The 22,465-nt window shown below is 42.8% G+C and overlaps 1 protein-coding gene across 1 annotated transcript in view; it reads left to right on the top strand.

The window, feature by feature from the left end:
* The first annotated feature begins 8,941 nt into the window (after positions 1-8,941).
* Positions 8,942-22,465, top strand: part of CNKSR2 (connector enhancer of kinase suppressor of Ras 2) — a 218,047-nt gene continuing 204,523 nt past the window's right edge. The window contains 1 exon segment of the mRNA XM_086608968.1: positions 8,942-9,005. Coding sequence (XP_086465094.1) covers positions 8,942-9,005 — 64 coding nt within the window.

Here is a 22,465-nt window from a genome sequence, read left to right as displayed (position 1 = left end):
TCCAGGTGTGAGAATGCTTATGCTACCAAACTGCTCAAATGTGCCCTGGCTAACACCTCCCAGAGAACTCCCAGCACTGTTTGGGTGTTAGCATGGCCAAGAACCATTTAAAATATGCAGGCTGCATGCAGCCGCTTGGTTTTGGAGGTAAAGGCTATTTAATGATATGGACATGAGCCATTCTGTAGTAGCTGGGACCAGTGCTAGAGAATAAGCCGGGCACATTTAATTCAGCAGAGTTCAATTCATTAGCCCTACTCCACCAAGGAACAAGAAAAATGGCAACAAAAAAGATTTTGTTTAGATCTGGATATGTTTTGTGAGAATCTTTCTTGCTTAACTGATTAATTTATTTTGACTCCTCTGTGGCTTAATTCCTGCTGAGTCTCTTTAGGTATTTCAAATCCACCTTGTCCAATCTACCTGTCTTCTTAAAATTCTTTTCTTCTAAAACCTGTCCATGTTTTGGATCTCTTGGCTTTGATGATAATATACTTACAATTTCTCCTTTATTTCCTCTCAATTTCAATACTTTTCCATATTTTCCCGTTTCACTGCTTTCTCACTCCTTTTAACTCTTGCCACTCTTCGTTCTAACTATACCTACAGATTGATCCGTACGTATATTTACTTTCGTTTCCTCTTATGCTCCTTGTTTTTCTCAATTTCTTGTAATATTTTATTCTGATTATTCTATCACTTCCTGTAGTGTATTCCCTGTCATGCCACTTCGCTCCTTTCATAATGCCACCTTTTCACCTTGATCCATCATTTCTTTTTATACTGGTACTTTTCCTTTATTATTACAATTCTTTGACACTAGAAAAATTCCTTCCCTTGCAAAAATATTCCTCCTACTTCTCTTTCATAAAAAATATTCCTTTGCCTTACCCTTGTTTCTCACACTTTAACCAGGTCTGGCTGTAAACAGCAGTACAAAAAGAACATTAATGACGTGGTGGTATAGAAAAGTCCAAACTATGGCACTGCTGTATTTAAGTAAGTCTAACATGTACTCTGATTCCTATTGATCTGCAGGAATCCTTTCATCTGCAGGAATCCTTTTGATTTGACCATCAGCTTCTCTGAATTCCCTTTGAGTTCAATGTGACACTATATAGATGGACCTTTAGGTCTATGCACAGTCCCGACACAGCTCCAGGGAGAATGTGGGGACTGGGAAGGACAACTCACAGGAGTAGGATCTTAGGTCACAAATTTCTCAAGCTATAAACATGAAGTTTTATGTAAATATACAAAATCTCCAAAACCTTCTAATTATAGTAATATCAGGGCACATCAGGGCATATTTAATGGTAACATAGATATGCTGCATTACACCAAGAATATTTGAAAATATGTGTCTTTTTTTCCTTTTCCCATGAAATACATTTGAAAGTAGTAAATATTTCTGACGGTTGGGAAATTTGGGACTATTTCCATAAAAATAGCTTTTAGAGAAAGTGGTCAGATCTGAGAAATAAAGCAAACCTGTCAAGTTTCCTTGGTCATTAGGACCCAAATTGCTCCTGCCCACTTCATCCACAAAAGCTGGCTGATGTGAAGTCTTGTGGCACTGGACTCTCTCTAATTTACTTGGAACAAATACTGTCCAAGTGGGATGGAGCCCGCACAGTGCGAACAAAGAACATGCTACATTTAAGAGGCCATGTCTGACTTTGAAGACATATGGCAATGCTTCCTGAAGTCAGAAATAAAATGTAATACTTGTAATATGGCATGTAATACTTTTTGTACTCCACCAAATTACCAGGGAGACAGATCGTGCTTTTCTGAGTATACTGACAAACAACCCTTCTCGTTATGGTTTTGCCCTTTTTACATTACCATATCATTAATCTTTTTCATTTATACTCCAGTGTGCAATTTACACGACTACATTCTTCAGCAAATTTAGAATGTTGTTTTATTTTCAGGATTGCTTAGATAATTATCAGATATTTGTTATTCTTTCACTAATACAAATTCATCAGTGAAAATATATACCTCAAGGGAAGCCACCCATTGCATTTAGCCAAGCTACCCAACCATTCCAAAGGTAATAAAATAGCATTTATAATCAGGGATAAACGGTGACATTTCTTTCCAATGAGATTTTAGGGCTGACTCTTGTTGGCAGCCATTTTACGTTCGTGATGCTAATAATGAGTGGGAACCTGATGTTATTAATTAGTAGCTGTTTTCTTGTATAATCTTTTTCTAGTAATTTTAGCGCAGAAGCACACTTCCCTCGGGTTTCCGATTGTTTCAAGCGGGGCATTTGTGTCGCAGCAGCATAAATGCAGCCTTAGCCTAGCACAGTAGCTGAACAAACAAACAAACAGCCTCCTCGAGCTTGTGCCTAAAAAAAGAAAACGAGAAGGCCCACATAATACCACCTATGTGTATTTGTTTTCACGAAGGAACAGAAAACTGTTCTTTTGAGATGGCAGCTCCCCCCACACCTCCGATGGGGTGGTTAATGCTCCCCAAAAGTCTTCTGCATCTGCAGAGACACATCCGCCGCGCTTTTGCCGCTGGCTTGAGTCTTCCCCACAGCAGCATCACTCTTTCTCTGGGGCAGCATCAAATTGCTGTGAAGCTGCACCAGGAGCCTCAGCTGGGAGCAACCGTGGGATGCAGAAAGACAAGAGCCTGTCACATCAGCAGGGACTCCTGTTCTTTTCAGTGACAAAACGAACAAGCCACTTGACTCCATATGGGAGGAAATGAGAAATGGATATATTTTGGTGCCAAGAGATATGATCAGAGGAAAGATAACTCCTCTCGCTGCGGGAAAGGCTGGGCGAAATTCTTTGGCAGACGTCGATGTAGGAGGACACGTCAGATGGTCGGGATGGTCCCTCCTGATCTTAAAAATCTATTAAGCCTTTTCGTGTCCCCACAAACCTGGGGAACAGGGAAGTCTCAGCAGGCAATTACTTGAGTCCACTGTTTAAGAAAGGCAGTGGGACTCAAATTGTGTACAGAGTGGTTTCTTTTTTCATTTTAAATGAAGAAACCTAATTAAAATGATAGGAATTTCCTGGGGAAATTCTCAGCCTGCTCATTTTTTAAGAGCCTTTGTATTACAAAAGGTGTTTGAAGTCCTTGAATTTTTACCCTTTTAGCCACCTTTAATCTAATTTCTAATCTCTTAATAGCCTTAATTGAGTTCTGAACACTCTAAATTATTAAACATCTTTGGGAGATTATGATTTGTTTTTCTGATTATACGAAAACAATATCAACTACACACCCTCCCCCCTAATATTTATGTCAAATTAAACCACCAGGGATATAAAGTATACACTTTAAGGGCAAAATATTTGCCTTTGAAACACTATTTTAAAACACTTGTGCCTTCAGGGAGTTTGAAGGAGATGAGTGGTCAGAAATGAGGAAACAGCGAGATCTCAATGTAGGCCCCAAAATAAGTGAATGTCATTGTCTTTTTGGCATCTTTGTTGTATGGGTAGAGGGTGTCCATGGACATGGAATGAGTGACAGCCAGCTGCTATTGGGATGGTGGACCACGCAGCCCCTCACAGCACAGGCAGGAGAGCCGCCTGCTCCTCTCAGCTGGGATGGACCTCTCTCCCACCCCAGGGTCTTCACACCTCCCTGCTGCTCCAGTGTCAGAGACAACTGGTCAGTATGGTGCGTCCCTCTGAGTCGGCTTGGGTCTCCAACTCCATCTAAGGTCCTTTACTCCTCTAAACTTTCCTGATCTGCCCTGTATCTACCCTCCTCAGAGGCTTACTACCTCACTGCACCTCTGCCATGGACACTCCTCCTCCTCCTTTACTCACCCACGGCCCCCTGGCACCAAGGCTATTTGTTATTTCCTTCCATCTCCCTATCATTCTCACTTCTCTTTGGAATACGCCTGCCCTGGCAGGGGCACCAGTCCTCGCATTGATGAGGCATCAGCTCAGACACAACTCTGAAGGCAAAAAGACCCCAAGGAACAGAGGACAGATGGCGGCCCTACCAGGCAAGAAACGAACCCAGTGTTTTTGTTCAAGGAGAGAAGCAACTTGCTTTACACATTGTCCCAGGCTGTGGAATAAAATACTCTCTGGTAACGCAGATACAGTATCCAAACCAGGTATTTGTAGCATGGGCTAATACTGATGGAAGAGTTCGATTCTTATCAAATAAAGCCTCCCCTGTTAAAATCAGGAATTTATTTCTCACCAAAATACAAACAAGCTTTCTTAACTTGAAGAAAGTATCAGCTTTTTCAGTTTGTTTGATTGTTGTTTGTATCCAACCAGGTTTATTAGATCTCAGCTTTATTTTCTGTTAGCTTACCTCCACTTGTTTTCACCTTCCTTCCTCTCAAAGAATCTGCTTTAATATCCAGCACCAGAAACAACATCTTTTGAGATTTAAATTTCTTTCCCTAACTCAGTATGGTCAACACTCTGGAGGGAAGGGATGCCATTCAGAGAGATCTTGACAGACTGGAGAGGTGGGCCTGTGCGAACCTCATGAAGTTCAACAAGGCCAAGGGCAAGGTCCTGCACGTGGGTCGGGGCAATCCCAAGCACAAGTACAGGCTGGGTGAAGAGTGGAGTAAGAGCATCCCTGAGGAAAAGGACTTGGGGTGCTGGTGGATGAGAAGCTCAACATGAGCCGGCAATGTGCACTGACAGCCCAGAAAGCCAACTGTATTCTGGGCTGCATCCAAAGAAGCGTGGCCAGCAGGTCGAGGGAGGTGATTCTGCCCTTCTACTCTGCTCTTGTGAGACCCCACCTCGAGTACCGCGCTCTGGGGTCCCCAACATAAGAAGGTCATGGAGCTGTTGGAGCAGGTCCAGAGGAGGGTCATTAAGATGATCTGAGGGCTGGAGCACCTTTGCTATGAAGACAGGCTGAGAGAGTTGGTGTTGTTCAGCCTGGAGAAGAGAAGGGTCCAGAGAGACCTTTTTAGCAGCCTTTCAGTACCTAAAGGAGTCCTACAAGAAAGCTGGAGAGGGATTTCTTGTAAGGGCATGTAATGATAGAAGAAGGCGTAATGGCTTTAAACTGAAAGAGGATTGATTTAGATTAGAGATAAGGATGGAATTCTTCACTCTGGGGGTGGGGAGGCACTGGCACAGGTTGCCCAGAGAAGTTTTGGATGCCCCATCTCTGGAGGTGTTCAAGGCCAGACTGGATGAGGCTTTGAGCAACCCGATCCAGTGGCAAGCGTCCTTGCCCATGTCAGGGGAGTTGGAACTAGATGATCTTTAAGGTCTCTTCCAAGCCAAACCATTCTGTGATTCTGTGAACTTCAGGGCAAGATTTCAACTTGTCATCTCTGAGCATCTTGTGTGTTTTCTAGAGGACCTAGCAGAAAGTCCATGAAGTTTCTGGGGAACCCATAGTTATGCTTGTATCCATCACTCTACACTGTAGAGTATGGCTTCATATACATAAGACAAATGCCCACTCAATGTGCAAGTGTTGGAGCTTGGATATAATTCTGCCACCATTATTCAGTCTGAGTAGTGCTCTACTTCAGGAGTTGTCCTATTGATTAAGTAGGCACAGAAAGCATATTATTAGAGATACTTGAACGATTTATGAGTGTTATTTACCATTTGTATTGCTGTAGCAGCTAAGATCACCATTTGAACTCTAGAGAGTTTTGGTTTTGACAATGTACCATGACAGAAAGGTAACATCTTCTCCTGTGAACTTGCAAGGTGAGGTACTGATCCAGGAGGTGTGTGTGCCCAACCTTATTTGCTGAGGCATGGACATGGATGTTCAAAGAATGGATATTTAAGCAGATACATAGTCTATACTGCGGGGTTCAGGCTTGTACTTCAGTTGTAAACTCGTTCTTTTTATTTTTCTTTCAATATTGAATTTTACTGTGTCATTACTTTTACATTTACTACCTAATAAATTAAGACTTACCTAACAAGGACACGTATATTTTGAGATATTTTTTTAAACACAGTAAATTTTTATGTACTGTATGGATCAGAGTAATTATAAAAGATGAGTTAGGACATAATTCTGCAGTTCAGCATCTGTGCAGAAGCCTGTCCCATACGCTTTACATAAAAGGCCTGATTCATGTAGGTGTGACGGCAGGACGAGGGTCACTAAACTGAAAGATGAAAACAGCCAAAAGACTTTGGTTAAGGCATTTTGGCTGAGACGCTTTTGTTTAAGAAGGTCAGCACGAAAAGTCATTGAGCTCTCCTTTTGACTTCCTACCCTAGAAAGAGAGAACAGTAAAAAAATCAGGCAGCAATAAATTTAGAGCAAATTAAAAAAAAGTACTTTTATGTAGCACATGTCCTGACTATAGAATTCATTGCTGTAATAGGTCACCAAGTTAAATACCATGGCTGGATAATTCTATCATCACTCATAATGAGCCAAATGCTCCTGACCACAGCCAAGCCGAGACTCTTAAGTGAGACTGAAACAAGAACATTTGCCTGAGTAAAATAGCGGGATTTACCCCAGTATTTATGGGATGGCTATGCTCTATGAAAAGAACAATAAAGGCAATTAGATCCCATGCTCAACACATCATCTGTTTACTGAAGTGGAGGAGTAAGCTCCCTTTTACCGTTCCATAAATTGCTAGAACCACTATACAGGGGCTTTAAAAGTAAAAGGTACTGACCACTGGGACAGTACTGAGTCACCGGCGCTTTACTGAAAAACTCGCTCTAGCTACAAATTACCCTGGCATCCCAGTGTGTTCTTTAATTATGAACTATCGGACTTCACACATATGTACTGAGAACTTACTTCCCCTCTCCTCACCCATGAAGAACATTTCAGCACAATGAGAATTACACAATGGTGTTATAAATTATATGCCAGGTTTCAGTCTGATCTTGGGTATTTACTTCTAAACCTTTCAAACTACTGGTTTCTAATTAAAATTATGACACGCTCTTTCAACAATAACCCAGTATGTAAGGATCCTGCATACCTTTCAAACCTTTCAAAGGAAAAAAGTCAGCCTTAATTTGCAAGCGAGGTTTATTGTTTAGGTGGCTTTAGGTAACGCACCCTCTTTAGAAGTAGACTGCCTCGTCAGTGTGCTGCCAAGAATGTGACACAGGAGACACATGTCTAGAGCCAAATTCAAGGAAAGTTACAGTGTCAAAGCCCCAGTTTTCAGTAAAAATAAAAGTTTCTTCTCAAGGATAAGTACAATCCTTAAAGTGAGGGTCAAGCCTAACTAATGCTGCTAGGGAGACCCTTCTGTGGAGTTCAGGGTGAGACGTTACCAACCCTACGAGTACCTTACTGCCCTCATCACTACTACTTCAGCCCCACGTACCAAAACGGGAGAGCTTCCGTGGCTGCCCATGCCATGCAAAGTGATGCCTTCGCCGTTGCCACTTCGGGGCTGAGGGAATCCTCTTTTTTCTCATGTACAGATATTAAATGCCAGCGTCAGCAGCTGGCATTCAGCAGCCGACACTATCAGAGGGAACATCTCGATGGCTGTCGCCTTAGCCTTGGCAGGAGAAGCCGGGCGAATGCAAATGCAGGCAAAGCTGTGCTGTGCACCGGCCAACTCACCAGCAGGAAAACACCCTTTAGCGGTATTTATCCTCCGCCTGGAGCTCCGAGGGGAGCTGCCACCTCCTCAGAGCAAAGGCTCCTAGGCAGGATGCCTGAAAAGCACCCACGCCACGGTAGAAATCGCTGTGCGCTTGGGAGGGACTCCTACACACAGCCACCGTGGCACAGGGGCTGAGGGAATTGTCCCCTTGGGGAAACCTCCAGGACGATGCAGCCTGGGGGGGGACACGACGAGAAAAAGATGGAACGGCTCCAGCAATGATGGAACCCTGCAGATATGGTGGATTTTGGCACCTGCAGCCACCATTCCTCGGCGGTGTAGCTCAGGGGACAGCGCCAGCAGAGGAGCGCCCCGCGGTGCCTTCTCCCTGCTGAGGTTGCCTAATTCCTGCCCCGATTCTGTTGGTTCGCCCCACTACTGCACCTTCGGGGTGAGGGAGGCAAAATAAGGTGCAGCTCTTCTGCCCTCCCTCTCCTCCCCGGGCAGCCAGCAGACCCCGGCCAAAGGCCGCCACCCCCTCTGCGCTTCCCGCCAGCACGGCTCCTTCGACGCGTTCGGCAGCACCGTCCATCACAGCCCTTTTACAGCCGGGTTTTACTCAAAAAAAAAAAAAAAATTACCTTTCCTGCCCACGCAGCGATGCTTTTTTCAAGGGAAAAAACCCAACCCAAACGCCAGCTCGGTGCCGCTGGCTGCGCTCCCCCCGCACACCCCCCGCTGCCCCCGGCTCGGCGGGAGCAGGTGCTCGGCGCTGCCACCGCCCCAGACCCGCCCCCCGCCCCCCCCCCTCCTTCGGCAGCACCTTGCGAGTCATCCCGGCTCCCCCCCGCCCCGGGCGGCCGTCGGGTGTCGCTTCCCATTTCACTTGGAGATATTTTCGGGTGGCGGGAGCCGCCTCGTCATTTCCGCCAGGAGAAAAAGACACCGGCGCGGCAGCCGCGGCCGCGGAGAGCCGCGGGAGCCGGCGGGCAGAGCCGGGCACGGCCGAGCCGAGGCGAGACGGTCCTCCCGCTCCCCGCTCCGCCACCGCCCGGGGACCGACCTCTCGGCGGGGCAGGGAGCCGCCGCCGCTGCCCGCGGGTCCGCGGAGGCGGGAGGCGTTGGAGCGTGCCACCGCCTCCTCCCCCTTCTTCCTCCTCCTCCTTCTCCTTCTCCTCCTCCTCCTCCCCCTCCCCGCCGAGCCGGCAACATGAACTGAAATCCCCAGAGAGGCACAGAGGCGGCGAGCGAGCGGAGCGGAGCGGAGACAAGCGGGGATTTAGCGGCTCTCTCCTCCCGCCGCCGCTGTCGCTCGGGCTCCGGGCAGCGCCGTCCCGCTGCTCCGCACAGCCTCGCCCCTCGACCGGAGAGCGGCGGCCGCCCGAGCCCCGCGCCCCCGAGCCCCCCATGGCCCTCATCATGGAGCCCGTCAGTAAGTGGTCGCCGAGCCAAGTCGTCGACTGGATGAAAGGTGAGGAGCGGCGCCGGGGCTGCGCCGTGCCCCTCTCCCATCACCCCCGCACCCCCCCACCTGATCCCCGCAGGTGCGGAGAGCTCCGCGGCTTCCCCCACGCCGGAGTCCCGCCTCCCGGCACCGCGGGCTCCCTCCACGTTTTGGTTAGGGGGTGGGATGGGAGGGGGGGAGGCCGTCGGGGCCGCGCTGCCGGGGCCGCGCTGCCGGGGCGAGGGAGCAGCGCGGGGGCCGGGGGGCTCCGGGCTGCCCCGGGGCGCGGGGCCGCTCCCCCCTCCGCCCCCGGGCGCGGAGTGGGGGCGGCTGGCGACCCCCGGCGGCCCGTAAAGCCGGATGGGGAGGGACGGGGGGGTAGGCTGTGCCCGGGGGAGCCCGGGATGCTCCCGGGCGGCGGCCGCGGTGTGGCGATGGGGCTGTCCCCCCCCCACCTCCAGCAGCGAGGGGATGCGGGGAGCGCGGCCGGCTGCTCCCGGCAGATGCGGAGCGAAATGACTCGCCAAATAAAAGTTTGACCTAACGTGGGGCGCTCGCCCGTGCGGGGGGCACGGCTGGAACCGCGCCCCGCGGGGGAGGAGGGGGCGGGGGGGCTCCGCAGGCGGCGGGGTCGCTGGGTCGGTCCGCGCCCTCGGGAGCGCCGGGGCTGCCGCGCCCCCCTCACCCCCCATCCGCCCCCGCCGTCGTGAAATCGCCTCGCCGGGCGAAGGGCGCCCAGCCCGCTCCTCTGGCCGGGCCGAGGGCACCCACACGTGGGGCTGGGGGCGCCATCCCGGTCCCCAAGGGCGGCATTTAAAGATCCAGGATTTACGTTAGCCTGGAAGAGCCCGCTGGGCTGGCGTGTGTTTGTGCTGCTGCTCTGCGTCTCCCACTCCCTCACCTGTCCTCCCCCAAAATAAAGTCTAATGAGAATAAAATTTGAACTTTCTGGAAATGCTTTTCTGTTATTCTGCGTGCACCGACATGGATTTAACAATGTAATTTAAAAAGGTCTTTTTTTTTTTTTTTTTTTTAATATTACCTTTAAGTTAGGCTGCAGCTGTGTTTTGAATAAATCGCCGTCTAGTATTATATATCTTTTTATAGAGATAGAATGACCGGATGGGTACAACTTTTGAACAACTGCTACATTGTGGGAGTTCTTTATAACATGCTGCGTGCTACTAATATGACAGTTTCATCATCCTTAAAATTTCAGGCATATAACATATGTTTTCAGTTATTCAATCCTGGCATTTATAGCCGTTGAGTTATAATTATATTCAGTAACATACATAGTTTTGCTGTTTCTGAAGCATTCTCAATCCATAGAATGAGATGGAGATAATAATAATAACAAAAAATAAATAATAATAACAAAAAATAAAGCGATACTTCATACCCTAAGAAATTGGTAAACGTTAATAAAAAACTTGAAGGAGCTACAGATGGTCAGTATTAAAAGCAAACGCTTATCAACTTCAAAATGTTTTATTACAGCTATTTAGCTTCCAACACTTTTACTTCTGGAAAAAGAAAAAAAAAAATCGTGTAGGAGTTTTTTTCAAGTCAATGACTGAGATACTGAGATACCTCCCCCATATTTTGGGAATGCAGATAAAATAATGAATTTGCAGATAGTGCATTTTTTAAATGCTTCGAAAGTATAATATATCAAATACTTTTCATAAATGACAGCTGAAGTACATTGCATACTCTGCTTTTGTATTGTATCAATATAAAGTCAGTTATTTAAAAACAACAGGCTGACTAAATGATAACATTAAAAATTATGAGGCTGGATAAAGGTTTGTGATTAGAAACCTGTGGCTAACGCATAGAACTGTAGATCCGTTTTTAAAAATAATTATGTGAACTTTACAAAAAAAGCAGTTACTGCAATCATGCCTATTTTTTGGATTATGAAGCTTGCTTTTTAGTATATAACCTGCTTATTTTGGTGCGAATGCTGGTTTGTTTCTCTGGAGTACTTTCATTTTTACTGAGCAAACACATATATGTTGCTTCAAGCTTTCAATTCTTCATTTTGTATTCTGAATTGCAGATAAACCTTCATTTAGAGTGAGGTGCAAAGAGATAAAGCTGCCTGTGACTAGCGCGGTTTGAGGAGAACCACCTAGAATAGCCGCTATAGTTTCAGAAGTTGAGCCTGGAAATGAGTGGGAGCAGCAACCGTGGGCAGGTCTGGTCCTGTCTGATCACACCTTGCCGAGTTTGGAGGAAGGACAGTAGCGGTTGAGGGCAAGTGGTCGTGGCTGCAATGACTTTGTTTTCCTCATTTACCATTTGTGGTGTTGCAAACGTAGTTCTTGAAATCCGAGTGAAAAAATGTTCTTTTGCTGCTTTCAACACATTGTTTCCAACAAATTACATTTCTGAAAGTCTCAAAAATAGCTTCTTTGTGTTTTAAGAGGTACCCAAGACAGTTCAATGAGTAAACCATGAACGTGTCTTTGTCATGAGAACTTTGGGGTCAGTGCATTAGTGGTCTTTGCATTAGCGACAGTCGAGTCTGGGTTGCATAAATTGCATTAAACTTCAAGATGCGAGAATATTTTGTTGACTTACTGGGGTTATTTTACAGAATTATAAATGTCGAACTCGGTTTTAATCTCTTCCTTGAAGTAAGTGCCCTGCTACGTAATATGCCTATTCAGAGCAGCTCTGTAAGGAGCATTCTTCAAAATAGATTTCAGTGTTCAAAGCAAAATCTTTCCTGAAAAAGGAAAATCCTACTGTTTAACGTTGTTTACAGTTATCTGAAAGTAAGGGGAAATGAAACACTTCAGATTTTATTGCTCTCAGTGTTTTGTGATGGTCTCACTGGTATGACCTGAACGTTTGCAATAAAAGGCCCTGTCTGGAATTCTTTATTTAGGCAAAAGAGCCATTACCTCAGTGGCATTTTGTTCAGGGCAGCGATAAAGCATCGGGCCTAATATTAAAGATGTGAGAAATGAAGACAGGGAAAGTATTCCCACTTCAAAGTGTTAGATAAAAGTGCTGAGCTCTGGGCTGGATGGCTGGATAGGGAGCAGACTCAAGATCATGGGAATTCTTGGAATAAATAACAGTCTCTCCAATATTTTCTCATTTTTTAATTCCTTGAGATGCACAGTTGATCTATGGATCCTTTAATAGCCTACGGACTCTAACGCTGCTGAGATACAGAGTTATACCTGGAATCAGTTGTGCAAATAAGCGACTACCGAAATTTCGAACTAGGAAAACGTATACAATAAGAAGTCGTGGACCAAAGTACCAGTTAAAACTTTGCAAACGAAAAGGACAAAATGAGCGAAGCCTGTGTCAGCATGTGAGTTTCTGTATGGTGTAAAATGAACCCACCGACAGAAGATTAACTGTCATAGAGCTGGAAAAGCGCAGATGGATTAGCTCATCTCTCCCACAGGATGGCATATTGTACGTGGAGGATAAAATGAATATTTAAATTGATTGAAACTGTGTATTATTTTGCTTTTCATGTCTTTAGTACTAATTTTAAAGGCTCTGCATGGATCAGTCAGCTGAAACTGTGTCAATCACCTCCTCTGCCTCCCCTTTGGAGGACACGTGTGGATTCCACCGCTGCGTTGCAATACGATGACACGTTGCATAGAGGAGTGCCATCGAACGTCATGGCTTTCTCTGACTCAGGAAGGGAACGTGTCAGATATGCTTCAGATTTCTGAGGTGCTGAGGAAACTCAAAGATGCGTAATTAGTTTCCAAGCATCAGGATGTTTTTAACTGAGTCCTATAATTTAACTTCTCTTGTTTGAGGTTTTTCATAACGGCTGTAGTTTGATAAGGAGTTGCTGCTTTTAATAATATTCTAGTTTTAATTCAGTACCAATCTCTCAATGGCAGAATCTGTTCATAAGGCAATTCACTTAGAAAAATAGGTATTACTTTCTCTAACAAAGCTTAAATATTTATTTTTTGTTTGCTGAATGACTGCTTGTAGTGCCTATACTAAGCTCATACAGCTTAAACTGTTGTAATGGTAGTCAAGAAGCTGACATCTGAGGCATGGAGTTGTTCTGAAAGCTTCTAGTGGAATGGGGTCTTTTTACATCTGTAAAGTCTAGTCTACCAGCGTTTAGAAGGATGTAAATATTTAGGACTGGAGGAAGAGAAGGAGAAACATGAATTTGCTAACAAAGCAAAAGCAGAGTGCAAAAGTTCCCCATTTGGATAATTGAATATTACATGGAGTTAAGAACTGAGTTTCTGCCTGCTCTTCATGTAGAGAAGTTCTTGTCCATTTTCAGCAGCATGTGTGTTTGCATGGAGTCGTCATGGACTGCCAACAGCTGTGCTCCACTTGCTGGAAAGGGAATTGCGTGTTATTTGTCAAGAAAATGCAAGAGTTTGTGGGAATGCTCTGAAATGAAAGACTCTTAACAAAATGAAACTTAACAGTGATTTTAAAAAAAAGTTACCATGGGGATCCTTTTACTCCTGTTCCTGTGTGTAGAGGTGTAGGACAGCTGTGGCAACACCCAGGTCCTACTGCAGTTCCTGAACCATTAGGTAGCAACAGAGGAGCTCGTCAGTGAAGGCATAAACCCTCTTGCAGCGCTGAGATCTAGCAAATGGATTTAGGTCTTACGAACAGTAAGGATGACTCCTGTATTCAGGGTCATCATCAGGCCTACCTCATTTTTTGCCTTGGCTTTGTCTGAAGAAGACTGTTATGGACAGAGTTTAGGAGAGAGCTTTTTCTGGAGTGTAGGCTGGACTATAGTGCTACAAAGGCCTGCGAGCATCGACTTCACGGTAGAGAGAAGTTGTACTTGCACATATGTATGTGCTTTATTTCGGGCTTTCAATTTTGTCCATCTTTTTGGTTTTTTTTCAATTGTTTATTGATTCTTACGGTACTTCCCTTCATACTGCTTTTGGTAGGGCCCTTAACAAATGTGACTGTTAGAAATAATATGGAAAAGGCTGAGTTGTCTCATGGAAACAAAAGCTGGATATATAAGAGTGTGAAAAATACTTGGATTCTGAAACTTTAGTTCCTTGTGAAGCTCATGTAGATGACTGATGAGCTGCAAACAGTCATCAACTTGAATAGTCTTTGCTAAGTGCCATATGTGGAATAGATCAGGTGTTCTACAATGTCAGCATTATAACTTTTTTTTCTTCCCAAGAAAAGCAAACTGAAATTTTGCAGTATCAGAGGGTACATATAGTACTCCATTAGCTTTGAAGTGATGCTGTTAAATGGAGTTATGGCTTTTACTGTAGTGCCTAGCAAGAAAAGCTGTAGAAAAATATGAAATAATGCCATAGTTGGACCCCAATTACGATAAACTCCTGAACTTTTAAATTTATAGATAGTTAATCCATTTGTAAGAAAGTAATAAGAATTTCAGTAAGACAACTTGAGGATCTTTTTTGGAGAGGGGAGTTTGTGCGAAGACGAATAGTCAAGAGTCAGACTGCGCTATTCCAAACTTTAAAGGTCTCCAGCTTTAAACCTGTCGTGAAAGCAGCACTGGAAGATCTCTCTCTGTGGCTTGTTTATTTTTCCTGTGGCTCTCTCGCTTTCTGCTTGCCCTTCTGACATTAGGAGTTTTAGCAGTATCAACAGCCACCACCACATCAGTCACGGTGAGGTGTTTTAGAGCATCTTGGTTTGTGATTAGAAAACCTGTCCTGCCATTGTTTATCAGCAGAAAATGAAACTGCAATCGCAACTGGGATGTGACAAAGCCCAACAGCCTGGGTGTTGCCATAGCAAAGGCAATGTTACATAAACAGCCACTCTGCAAATAGTTCATGCAGCTAAATTTTAGGCATAACGTGAGAATTCATTTCTAAATTAATGATCTTTTCGGGAGGGAGCTTTCCTGGCTGAAACAATCTCACTCGCTACTGAAATTAATGTGCTAGTTGTGAAGCTCTTTTAACGCTGCCCGTTTACACCTTTATTTTGTTTGAACATATTGTTCTGCCTCTGAAACATCTGTTAGTTTAAATATGGCCTCACAATATGTTTTCTCAAGTGGTTTTTTGCAACAGTTCAGTGAAGCTCTATATTCTGATCTTATTCAGACTTATTTGCACAGTGCAATATTAAACCAAGCAATTTACAAATGCCTTTTCTGGTTAATGGGTGTCAAGAATTTTGCAAGGCAGAGATATAAACCAGATTACTTTTCAGATGAGTGTTTTGAAATATATATATACAGATGTATTTTTAGAATCTTTGCAAATAGTTGTCCTTTAGTGCTCCGACAATAATAAAACAGGCAGTTTTATCTTGTGAAACCTGAAGTGACAAGTGGTCTAGCCTTTCTGTCTGATCCTCAGAAGTGTACATAACCATTTAATTTCAGTAAAGTTACTGTAGCATTTGATTGTACTGTATTTCTGAGTCAGGTAGTAACATTTGTTCCCGATTTCCAGAGGAAGAGGGAAAAGCTGTTTCCTAGGAAAATTCTTCATGTATAGGCTTGCATTCAAAGATATGCAACCAGGAGAAGGAGAAAGCTTGTTCCTCAGGCTTCCTTGCTATGTAGCTGCTGGTTTGTTGTTGTGTTTTTTGTTTGTTTTTTTTTTTTTTCCCCAAGAAGTTACCATTGCCTCTTTAAATCATTGGATAACCATATCAACGATCACCTGTAGCAAGCCCCCTCACCTTTTGCAGGATAACTTAGCTTTAGATTTCTAGATTCAAATAAACAAAACTGTGCTACTATCACACTTACTGCTTCAATAATTTACTTAATGGAACCTTTAAACCTTCAGTTTAGAAACTGAATAGTTATCAGGGCAAATGCTGTAGGATAAGGATTCCCAAATATCTTAGTAAAAAATTTCCAGTTCTGGAAGGGTTGTGTCATGAAATTCTGAAATGCTACATTTTCTTCATTCATCTCTTTCAGCTTTTCAAATGCATCTGCTTTTTCTAAAAAGGTGAAGTAGGAAGATGGAGATGAGTTGTATTTTTCAAGAAGAAAAAGGTTGGGAGCCCAATGTTAGGCCTATGTTATGGTCAAAAGGCAGAGGAAAGCAACTGCTACGTGAACCTACTTGCAGCACTTCCAAGGGAGTTTAATTTCTTGTTGTGGGACAGTTGGACCTAGCAGGACATTTGCTCTTATATTTCAAATAGCTGACTGTCCAAGAGCGAGCATCCTTAAGCTCCTGATAATGCTCCTTTCCTGCATTTGAAGGGTGAAGGGTTGAAAGCCACAAGTCTGCTGATCTGGTGCACCGTAGATCTGGAATGCTACTTGAGCATCCACTCATACAGACATTTCACCCTCACCGTGTATGGGGTTAGCAGATGTCTGGTAGATGAATTTTCCCTTGAGGTTTCCAGTGCAGGCATTTTTCTTAGGCAAAGGAAATTTAGCACTCTCTGTATCAAGTCATCGGAAAGCATTGGAGGCTTGAAAATCTAGCCCTTTTTGTTCTACTTATCTGCCAAATAATATTATCTTTGAGAAAATAGCTGTGCGTGTGATCTTGTAGGGTGCTCAGCATTTCCAGTTTATCCTTTAAGTAGAAATTTAGGGCACTTGGTACCTCAGATGAAGTGCCTAGAACAGTAATTTCAAAGTGTTTGGCCTTAACATGATTAACATCTGCTACAGTACCATATGGTGGGACTTTCCAAGTAAACTGTTAATTAAGATATATGTGTACCAGAGTAAGCCATAATTAAACTATATTCAGCTGAAGTGTATTACTTTAATACAGTGGGATGCAAAGTGCTGTACTTTCGTATTATGCCTTTTCTGTTGTGTGAACAAGAGGGCAGAAAGTTGATGAGAATTAATTGAGCCTTTAAATTAAAGGTTCAAGTAGCTTTTTTTAATAAATAGTTTTAGACTCGCATCAGCATCAAACATCCATTGATTTAAGTGGAATAAGGTCTTTATTTGGTAATGCTGAATTTTGCTTTGTGAATGCTGTGAAGACTCCCCTGCCAGGATTCTGCTGATGTCTACTGTGGGTGGTCAGTGGATGTCCAGCGGAGCTGTGCATGTATATAAGCCGTTTTCCCATAACTTCAGATATCACTGATGGGGCTGTGCCTGCCTCGCTTGGTCTAGTACCACCAGTGGAACAAAATCCCCCATGTGCGAAAAGGCCAAAATGATCTGGAAGAGTGCTGGGGTGGGAGGTAAGGGTGTGTATGAGCCAGGGTAATGATGAAACCTCCTCCTTGGCCCTCTTCTATTTGGCAGGATGGACATACCCACGGATACTGCTGAGCAGCTGGCTGGGTCACCTCTAAAGGGCTCTTGCCTCCCACAGAGGATGATCGTTGGCCATGTAGAAGTTTATAATATTACTGTTTTTGTTAAAGTGTAGAATTTATTTTTAGTTTGTCCAGGTCCGCCAGTTGCCAATAGCTACAGCTATAAATGACCTATTTTAAAATAGATTCTTCTTCTCTGACCTCCCTTCCTTCTCTCTTTTCCTTCTCTCCTGATAATCTTCACGTCAATAAGAAGGTGAAGAAAACCTTCCTCTGCATAATGAGGCCAGGTAAATATAGGTGGAACATTCCGGTGTTGTCTGAGTAATTCACTAGATGGCATTCTTCCCTCTGGGTCAACACTGAAATCCTTCATGGGAATGACGAGAGACCTTAGTGTTTTCAGTGAGATGTCAACCTGAAATCTTGACCAGGTGTGGTTGCTGAAGGCTCACTGGCATTCTTCATAGTAGTGGGAGAGTTAACTCTAGCAGTCCAATTAAATTCCATGTTAATAATTAAAATCTTTGTAACTGGATTCTCTTCATTGATATCCATGGCTGTCATGCACCTTCCTCACCTTCTTTAATTACTTTGTAGTTTTGTTGGTTGCCTTCACACAGATGATATTTTAATTCGCAAGGTGCAGTGCCCTTCTTGTTCTTTTCTTTCAGATTTTCAAGAAATAGTGGTGAAGGGACCTGCTGAATGTTAAGTAGAAGTTACTCTCGGAAAAAATAACTTGTGTACAGTCAACTATTGTGAATCTACTCTTGTCTTGCTTTGTGTACACCTTTTAAACACCAAGCAAATAACAATTTTCTTCTTGATTAGTCTGATTGAAGTGTGAATAAAGTATGGGGTGAAATATCTAAAAAATATCTCCTTGAGTGTTCAGCATCAGTTGACTTCTGGCTGGCTTGTTTATTGTTGCTTTATTGCTATGGACAGAACTGTGTGCCTTTTGTTTCCGTTTCTCTTGAGAGGTCAAGCATGGCTCTTTTTGGGAGAGTTTGTTTTATTAGAGCTTATATGAAAAAAAAAATCTGTTAGTGTGTTTTTATTTTCATAGTCTGCTTATACCTGTTTCCAAAACTTTCTGTAAGTGCATGGTCATTATTGCTTTTCGGAGAAGTGTTTATTGCCCTTTTCAGATATTGTGGTCTTTAAATATTTTCAAATAAAACTAAACTACATGTTAGTCTAACCTAAAGTGTGGAGGCTTATAGTTTCTTAAATTTCTTTTTATGTTTTTTATTATAGTCTTGAGTGTTGTGCCTCACAAGTCCTCTTGAAAATACCTGTGATCAGTAATTTTGCTGTTGGGTACTGGACTTCAAAGTCAGATGTAGTTTTCTTTACTTTAGCTGTTATTTCATTGTATGTTTTAAACCATGCGGATCTTAGCTGTTTAATGCAGTCTGTGCTCAGAAGCCTATTTCTGGAGCCCTGATAGCTGAGTCCAAGAGCACGGCATAGTGTGAATAATTTGTCATGCTCTGCGTGTGGATTTGAGAGAGAGGTTCAGCCTGGAAGCGTAATCATCGCACATAAGGAATTTCCATATAAGTGTCAATCCGAATGTTTGAAGGAAGAAGAACAGTTTATGATTAGAAAAATAAGAAAGCTAGATATACGACAGGACTCCCTGAGAGCAAATAAACTCATTTTTTAAAAGGGCTGGATATTTCATAGCCCTCAAAAGATTGTTTTAAGTGTCTGCTTTAGCAAATTACATTACTGACATAGCATTTGAACGCCAGCATGAGTTATGATTGAAGCCACCCTTAAGCAACTATAGAAAGTAAAATGTTGCATATGCAATCATGAAACTTCTATATTCCTAAGATTAGTGTGTTTCCTTGTGGGTTTTTTTTGTTTGTTTGTTTTCCTTTTAAGGAAAGGATTTAGTGTTCCTGGTAACTACCTTGGCTTGAGTAAGACAGCTGAAGAGTCGTGGCAAAGCTAATGAAGGAGTGACAGCCATCTCCCTGATGGAAATGTCAGTATTGAGAATGGTTTTACTAGCCTACCAACCCAAGGTCTTGGGAAAAACAAAACACTTGGTGCAAACCACTTTTAAAATGAAAATATACCCCATGTACGATGTAGCATTCGCTAGATGAATGAAGGATGAAATATGTTGCAAAAGGCTAGAGGTAACTTCAATTACTAAAAGTTTACAAAAGTTAGTTTACAAGGAGCTCACTGGTTCTTTGCTTGTTCAGTCTTGGGCAATAAAATCCTTTTGTGTTACTTGTTTGGACATCATCTAGTTTCTTTCTTCCATCCTAGCCGTTGTCTCTCAGCTCGCTATAAGCTGCGCTGAACTATTCAATTACGAACTGGAGGTAACTAATGCTAATGCGATATGAATGAGTAAACCTGAACAGACTGGACAATTAGTGGCTGCCTTGGGTAGTGTTATCAGATCATAGGGTTTCATCCATCTTCCTGAAACTGTTGCTTTCTGAAGCAGGGTGCAGTGGTGTGCGGTGGGTGGCTGGCTGGGGGCATCCGAATGCCAGGGATTGTGAAACGGGGGCTTGAGTTTGCAGGATACGGTGTCCTGAATGTTCTTCACCTCTGCAGATCTGTGCAAACTCCTGTTTAGGGGAACGAGTGCTGTCTGTGTAATGGAATAGCTGAAAAGATAACTTTGATAGTGATGTGATGCATTCTTTCAAAAAAACCAAAGATTAACTGAAAATTTGTTTTCTATCTGAAAAGAAAGTAAAGCTGAATAAAAACTGTGCTGCCCAGTCTGTTAATAAAAAAAATAAAATTAAAAGACCCTTATTTTAGAAAGTGTTCATTTTTTGGTTGATAATATATTGCAGGCTATAGTGAGAATGGTGACATTTTAGATCCAAAGGAAAAATTAACACGCTCATAACTCTTCAGTTGCATATTTATGAAAATAATTCAACTAACAGGCAGAATTAAATAGCAACTAGGAATTGTAATGTTGGCTTGTCATTTCATTAGGTTTCCTCACTTTGTATATGTTCAGTAATGTGATCTACCTCTTACAACCTCTTACAAGGTAATTGAATTGTATTTATCCTAAGAATTAAAGCTAAATCTTAAGCCTGTACCCTTTCCTTTAGTGCTCTCAAATACTGTAAAGAGTTTCCTACAGAATGTTTTGATCAGTCTTACTAAATCATAATTCACCTCAAGAAAGAATTAAAATGAGACCTCTGAAGGAAAAGATTGATGTGTGTCGAGATTTAGTTTCAATCAATGAAAAAATTGTTTCTAAAATTACAGATCTATCTAATTTACTTTTAATAGAATCTTTGAGAGTGTTATGGCAGTTCACAAAGTTGTAGCTCAAAGTTTTTGAGTTCAAAGCATCCCAATAATGTGAAATGTTATGACTGTACTCCCTAGAAAGAAAATAGCTTCCAGATTATAGTAATTTAAAAATGAGTAAATAGATAGAAATAGCTTTTTTTCAAGAGGTCATTTGTTTTTGTTTACTGCTCACTACTTTAGGATTTTTAAGTCACTGTGGAACAGCACTAAATGGCAAATTGTAAATGGTTTAATGGTAAAAATCAGCTATCAGTGTTGAGGAAAATAAATCCATGTAGCTCCGCTAGAAGAATACACTCTTCTTGCGTGTAATCAAGCATCATAAGAACAACTGACTTGAATGAACTTTTGATGAGTTGTTGTATGTACTCTCTTAAAAGTTATTGTCGTATAACAGATGGGAAGTAAACTAACTAGGAGTTCAGAGAGGTTGGATAGGGCCAGCTATAAAGAGTTCTCTGCCTGTTTTTTTTTTTTTTACCCTTTCCCCCCCCCGCTTCCTGTAATGACTTTGCTGTGGCATATGTGACTTTATTTAAGTTTGCTTCATGTGCTCTAATCCAATTGCTTTGTTTAGTCAAATGAATGTTTTTTGTTTTGTTCTGAATTTTAGCTTTTTTTTTTTAGCATTAAACGTGCATATTTAATTAGGACATGTTATTAAAGATTAGATTCTAACAATGGGATACGTGCCAGCTCTTGAAATGAAGTCATGCTTGTCAGGAGATAGTAAATAATAAGCTTAGTAAGGTTTAAAAGATGTGTCTTGCAAAACATTAGCCCCTGTAATGAGTGCAAAGTGGCAACAGCACATAAATATCAATTGTTTTCCTCCAGTGGATCCATCCGAATATGAGTTTTCTTAATTTGAATTAAATTTTCTTTTGCCAGTTTAATGAAACAAGCAAGAAGGGATGTTTGTCTTTTGAGAAACCACAGTTTCCCATCCCAGAACAATTACTTGTTTTGAACTGAAGGGGAACAATCCGACATTCATACAATATCTTGCAATCTCTGTTCCCAAAACCATGTTAAAAATAAGAAACTGCTGTTCAGCGAATCCCCATTTAGCTGCAGAAGGGCATCTTGGATTCCCACCTTTGCATTCAGGGCTGTCTATGTTTTGTTCTTCATTTTGTCCAGTATCTTTTAATACTCCTGGGAACAAGGGCTTGGAGCATAGGGTTCTCTGCGCTCTTAAATACCTTGAGCATCCTGGCTGGTGTGTGTGTGTGCATGTGTATGTGTGTGTGCGTGTGGCTGGTGTGCCCAGCAAGACAGGATTTGGATGGATCTGTCTCCATCCTAATTTGATTGGACAAAACTGTCTGCGATCACGCTCTGAAAGATGAAGAGTGGCTTCTAATGACTGTAGTCTTAAATTCTGGCATGTAATTTCTGTCTTTAAGTGCATGAGTCTCTCCGTGGGCCTGGGCAGAGTAACTCCTCTGCTAATAATCTGTTCAGTGGGTTTTTCACCAGTGTTTCTGATGTGTCCTCTGGCCCCTGTGGGAGAAGGAGGAGCTGGCATAGCCCTTCTTTGGGGTGTACTGCTTGCCCGAAGCAAGGGGGGAAGTGGGGACAACATGTCAGGATACATCAGTATGATGTGGCAAGCAGAGTAATTTAAGTGGAGAGGAGAAAAAAGGGGTACTATGTATACATACACATTCTCAGTCACTTTTGTTTTACAATAAATTCTTTTTTTTTTTTTTTTTTTAGGTTATACTAGTAACGTTTTTGAAATTGCATGTATAAAATAAGTGCTTGACTCGGGAGCCATGTGGTGTGAGATGTAACCGTAGGAAAGAGAAATTGCCTTTGCTAATGAGCAAGTATTTCTCTTAGACTAATAAAAGGAAAACGAAACCGAACAAGTAATGAAGAAAATTTCTGTTCTTCAGTAATAAGGGGATGCATAC

The sequence above is a fragment of the Tauraco erythrolophus genome, chromosome 1 (assembly GCF_009769465.1).
Source record: "Tauraco erythrolophus isolate bTauEry1 chromosome 1, bTauEry1.pri, whole genome shotgun sequence".
In the NCBI taxonomy this organism is placed as follows: Eukaryota; Metazoa; Chordata; class Aves; order Musophagiformes; family Musophagidae; genus Tauraco; species Tauraco erythrolophus.
This window is presented reverse-complemented; position numbering and strand designations above follow the sequence as displayed.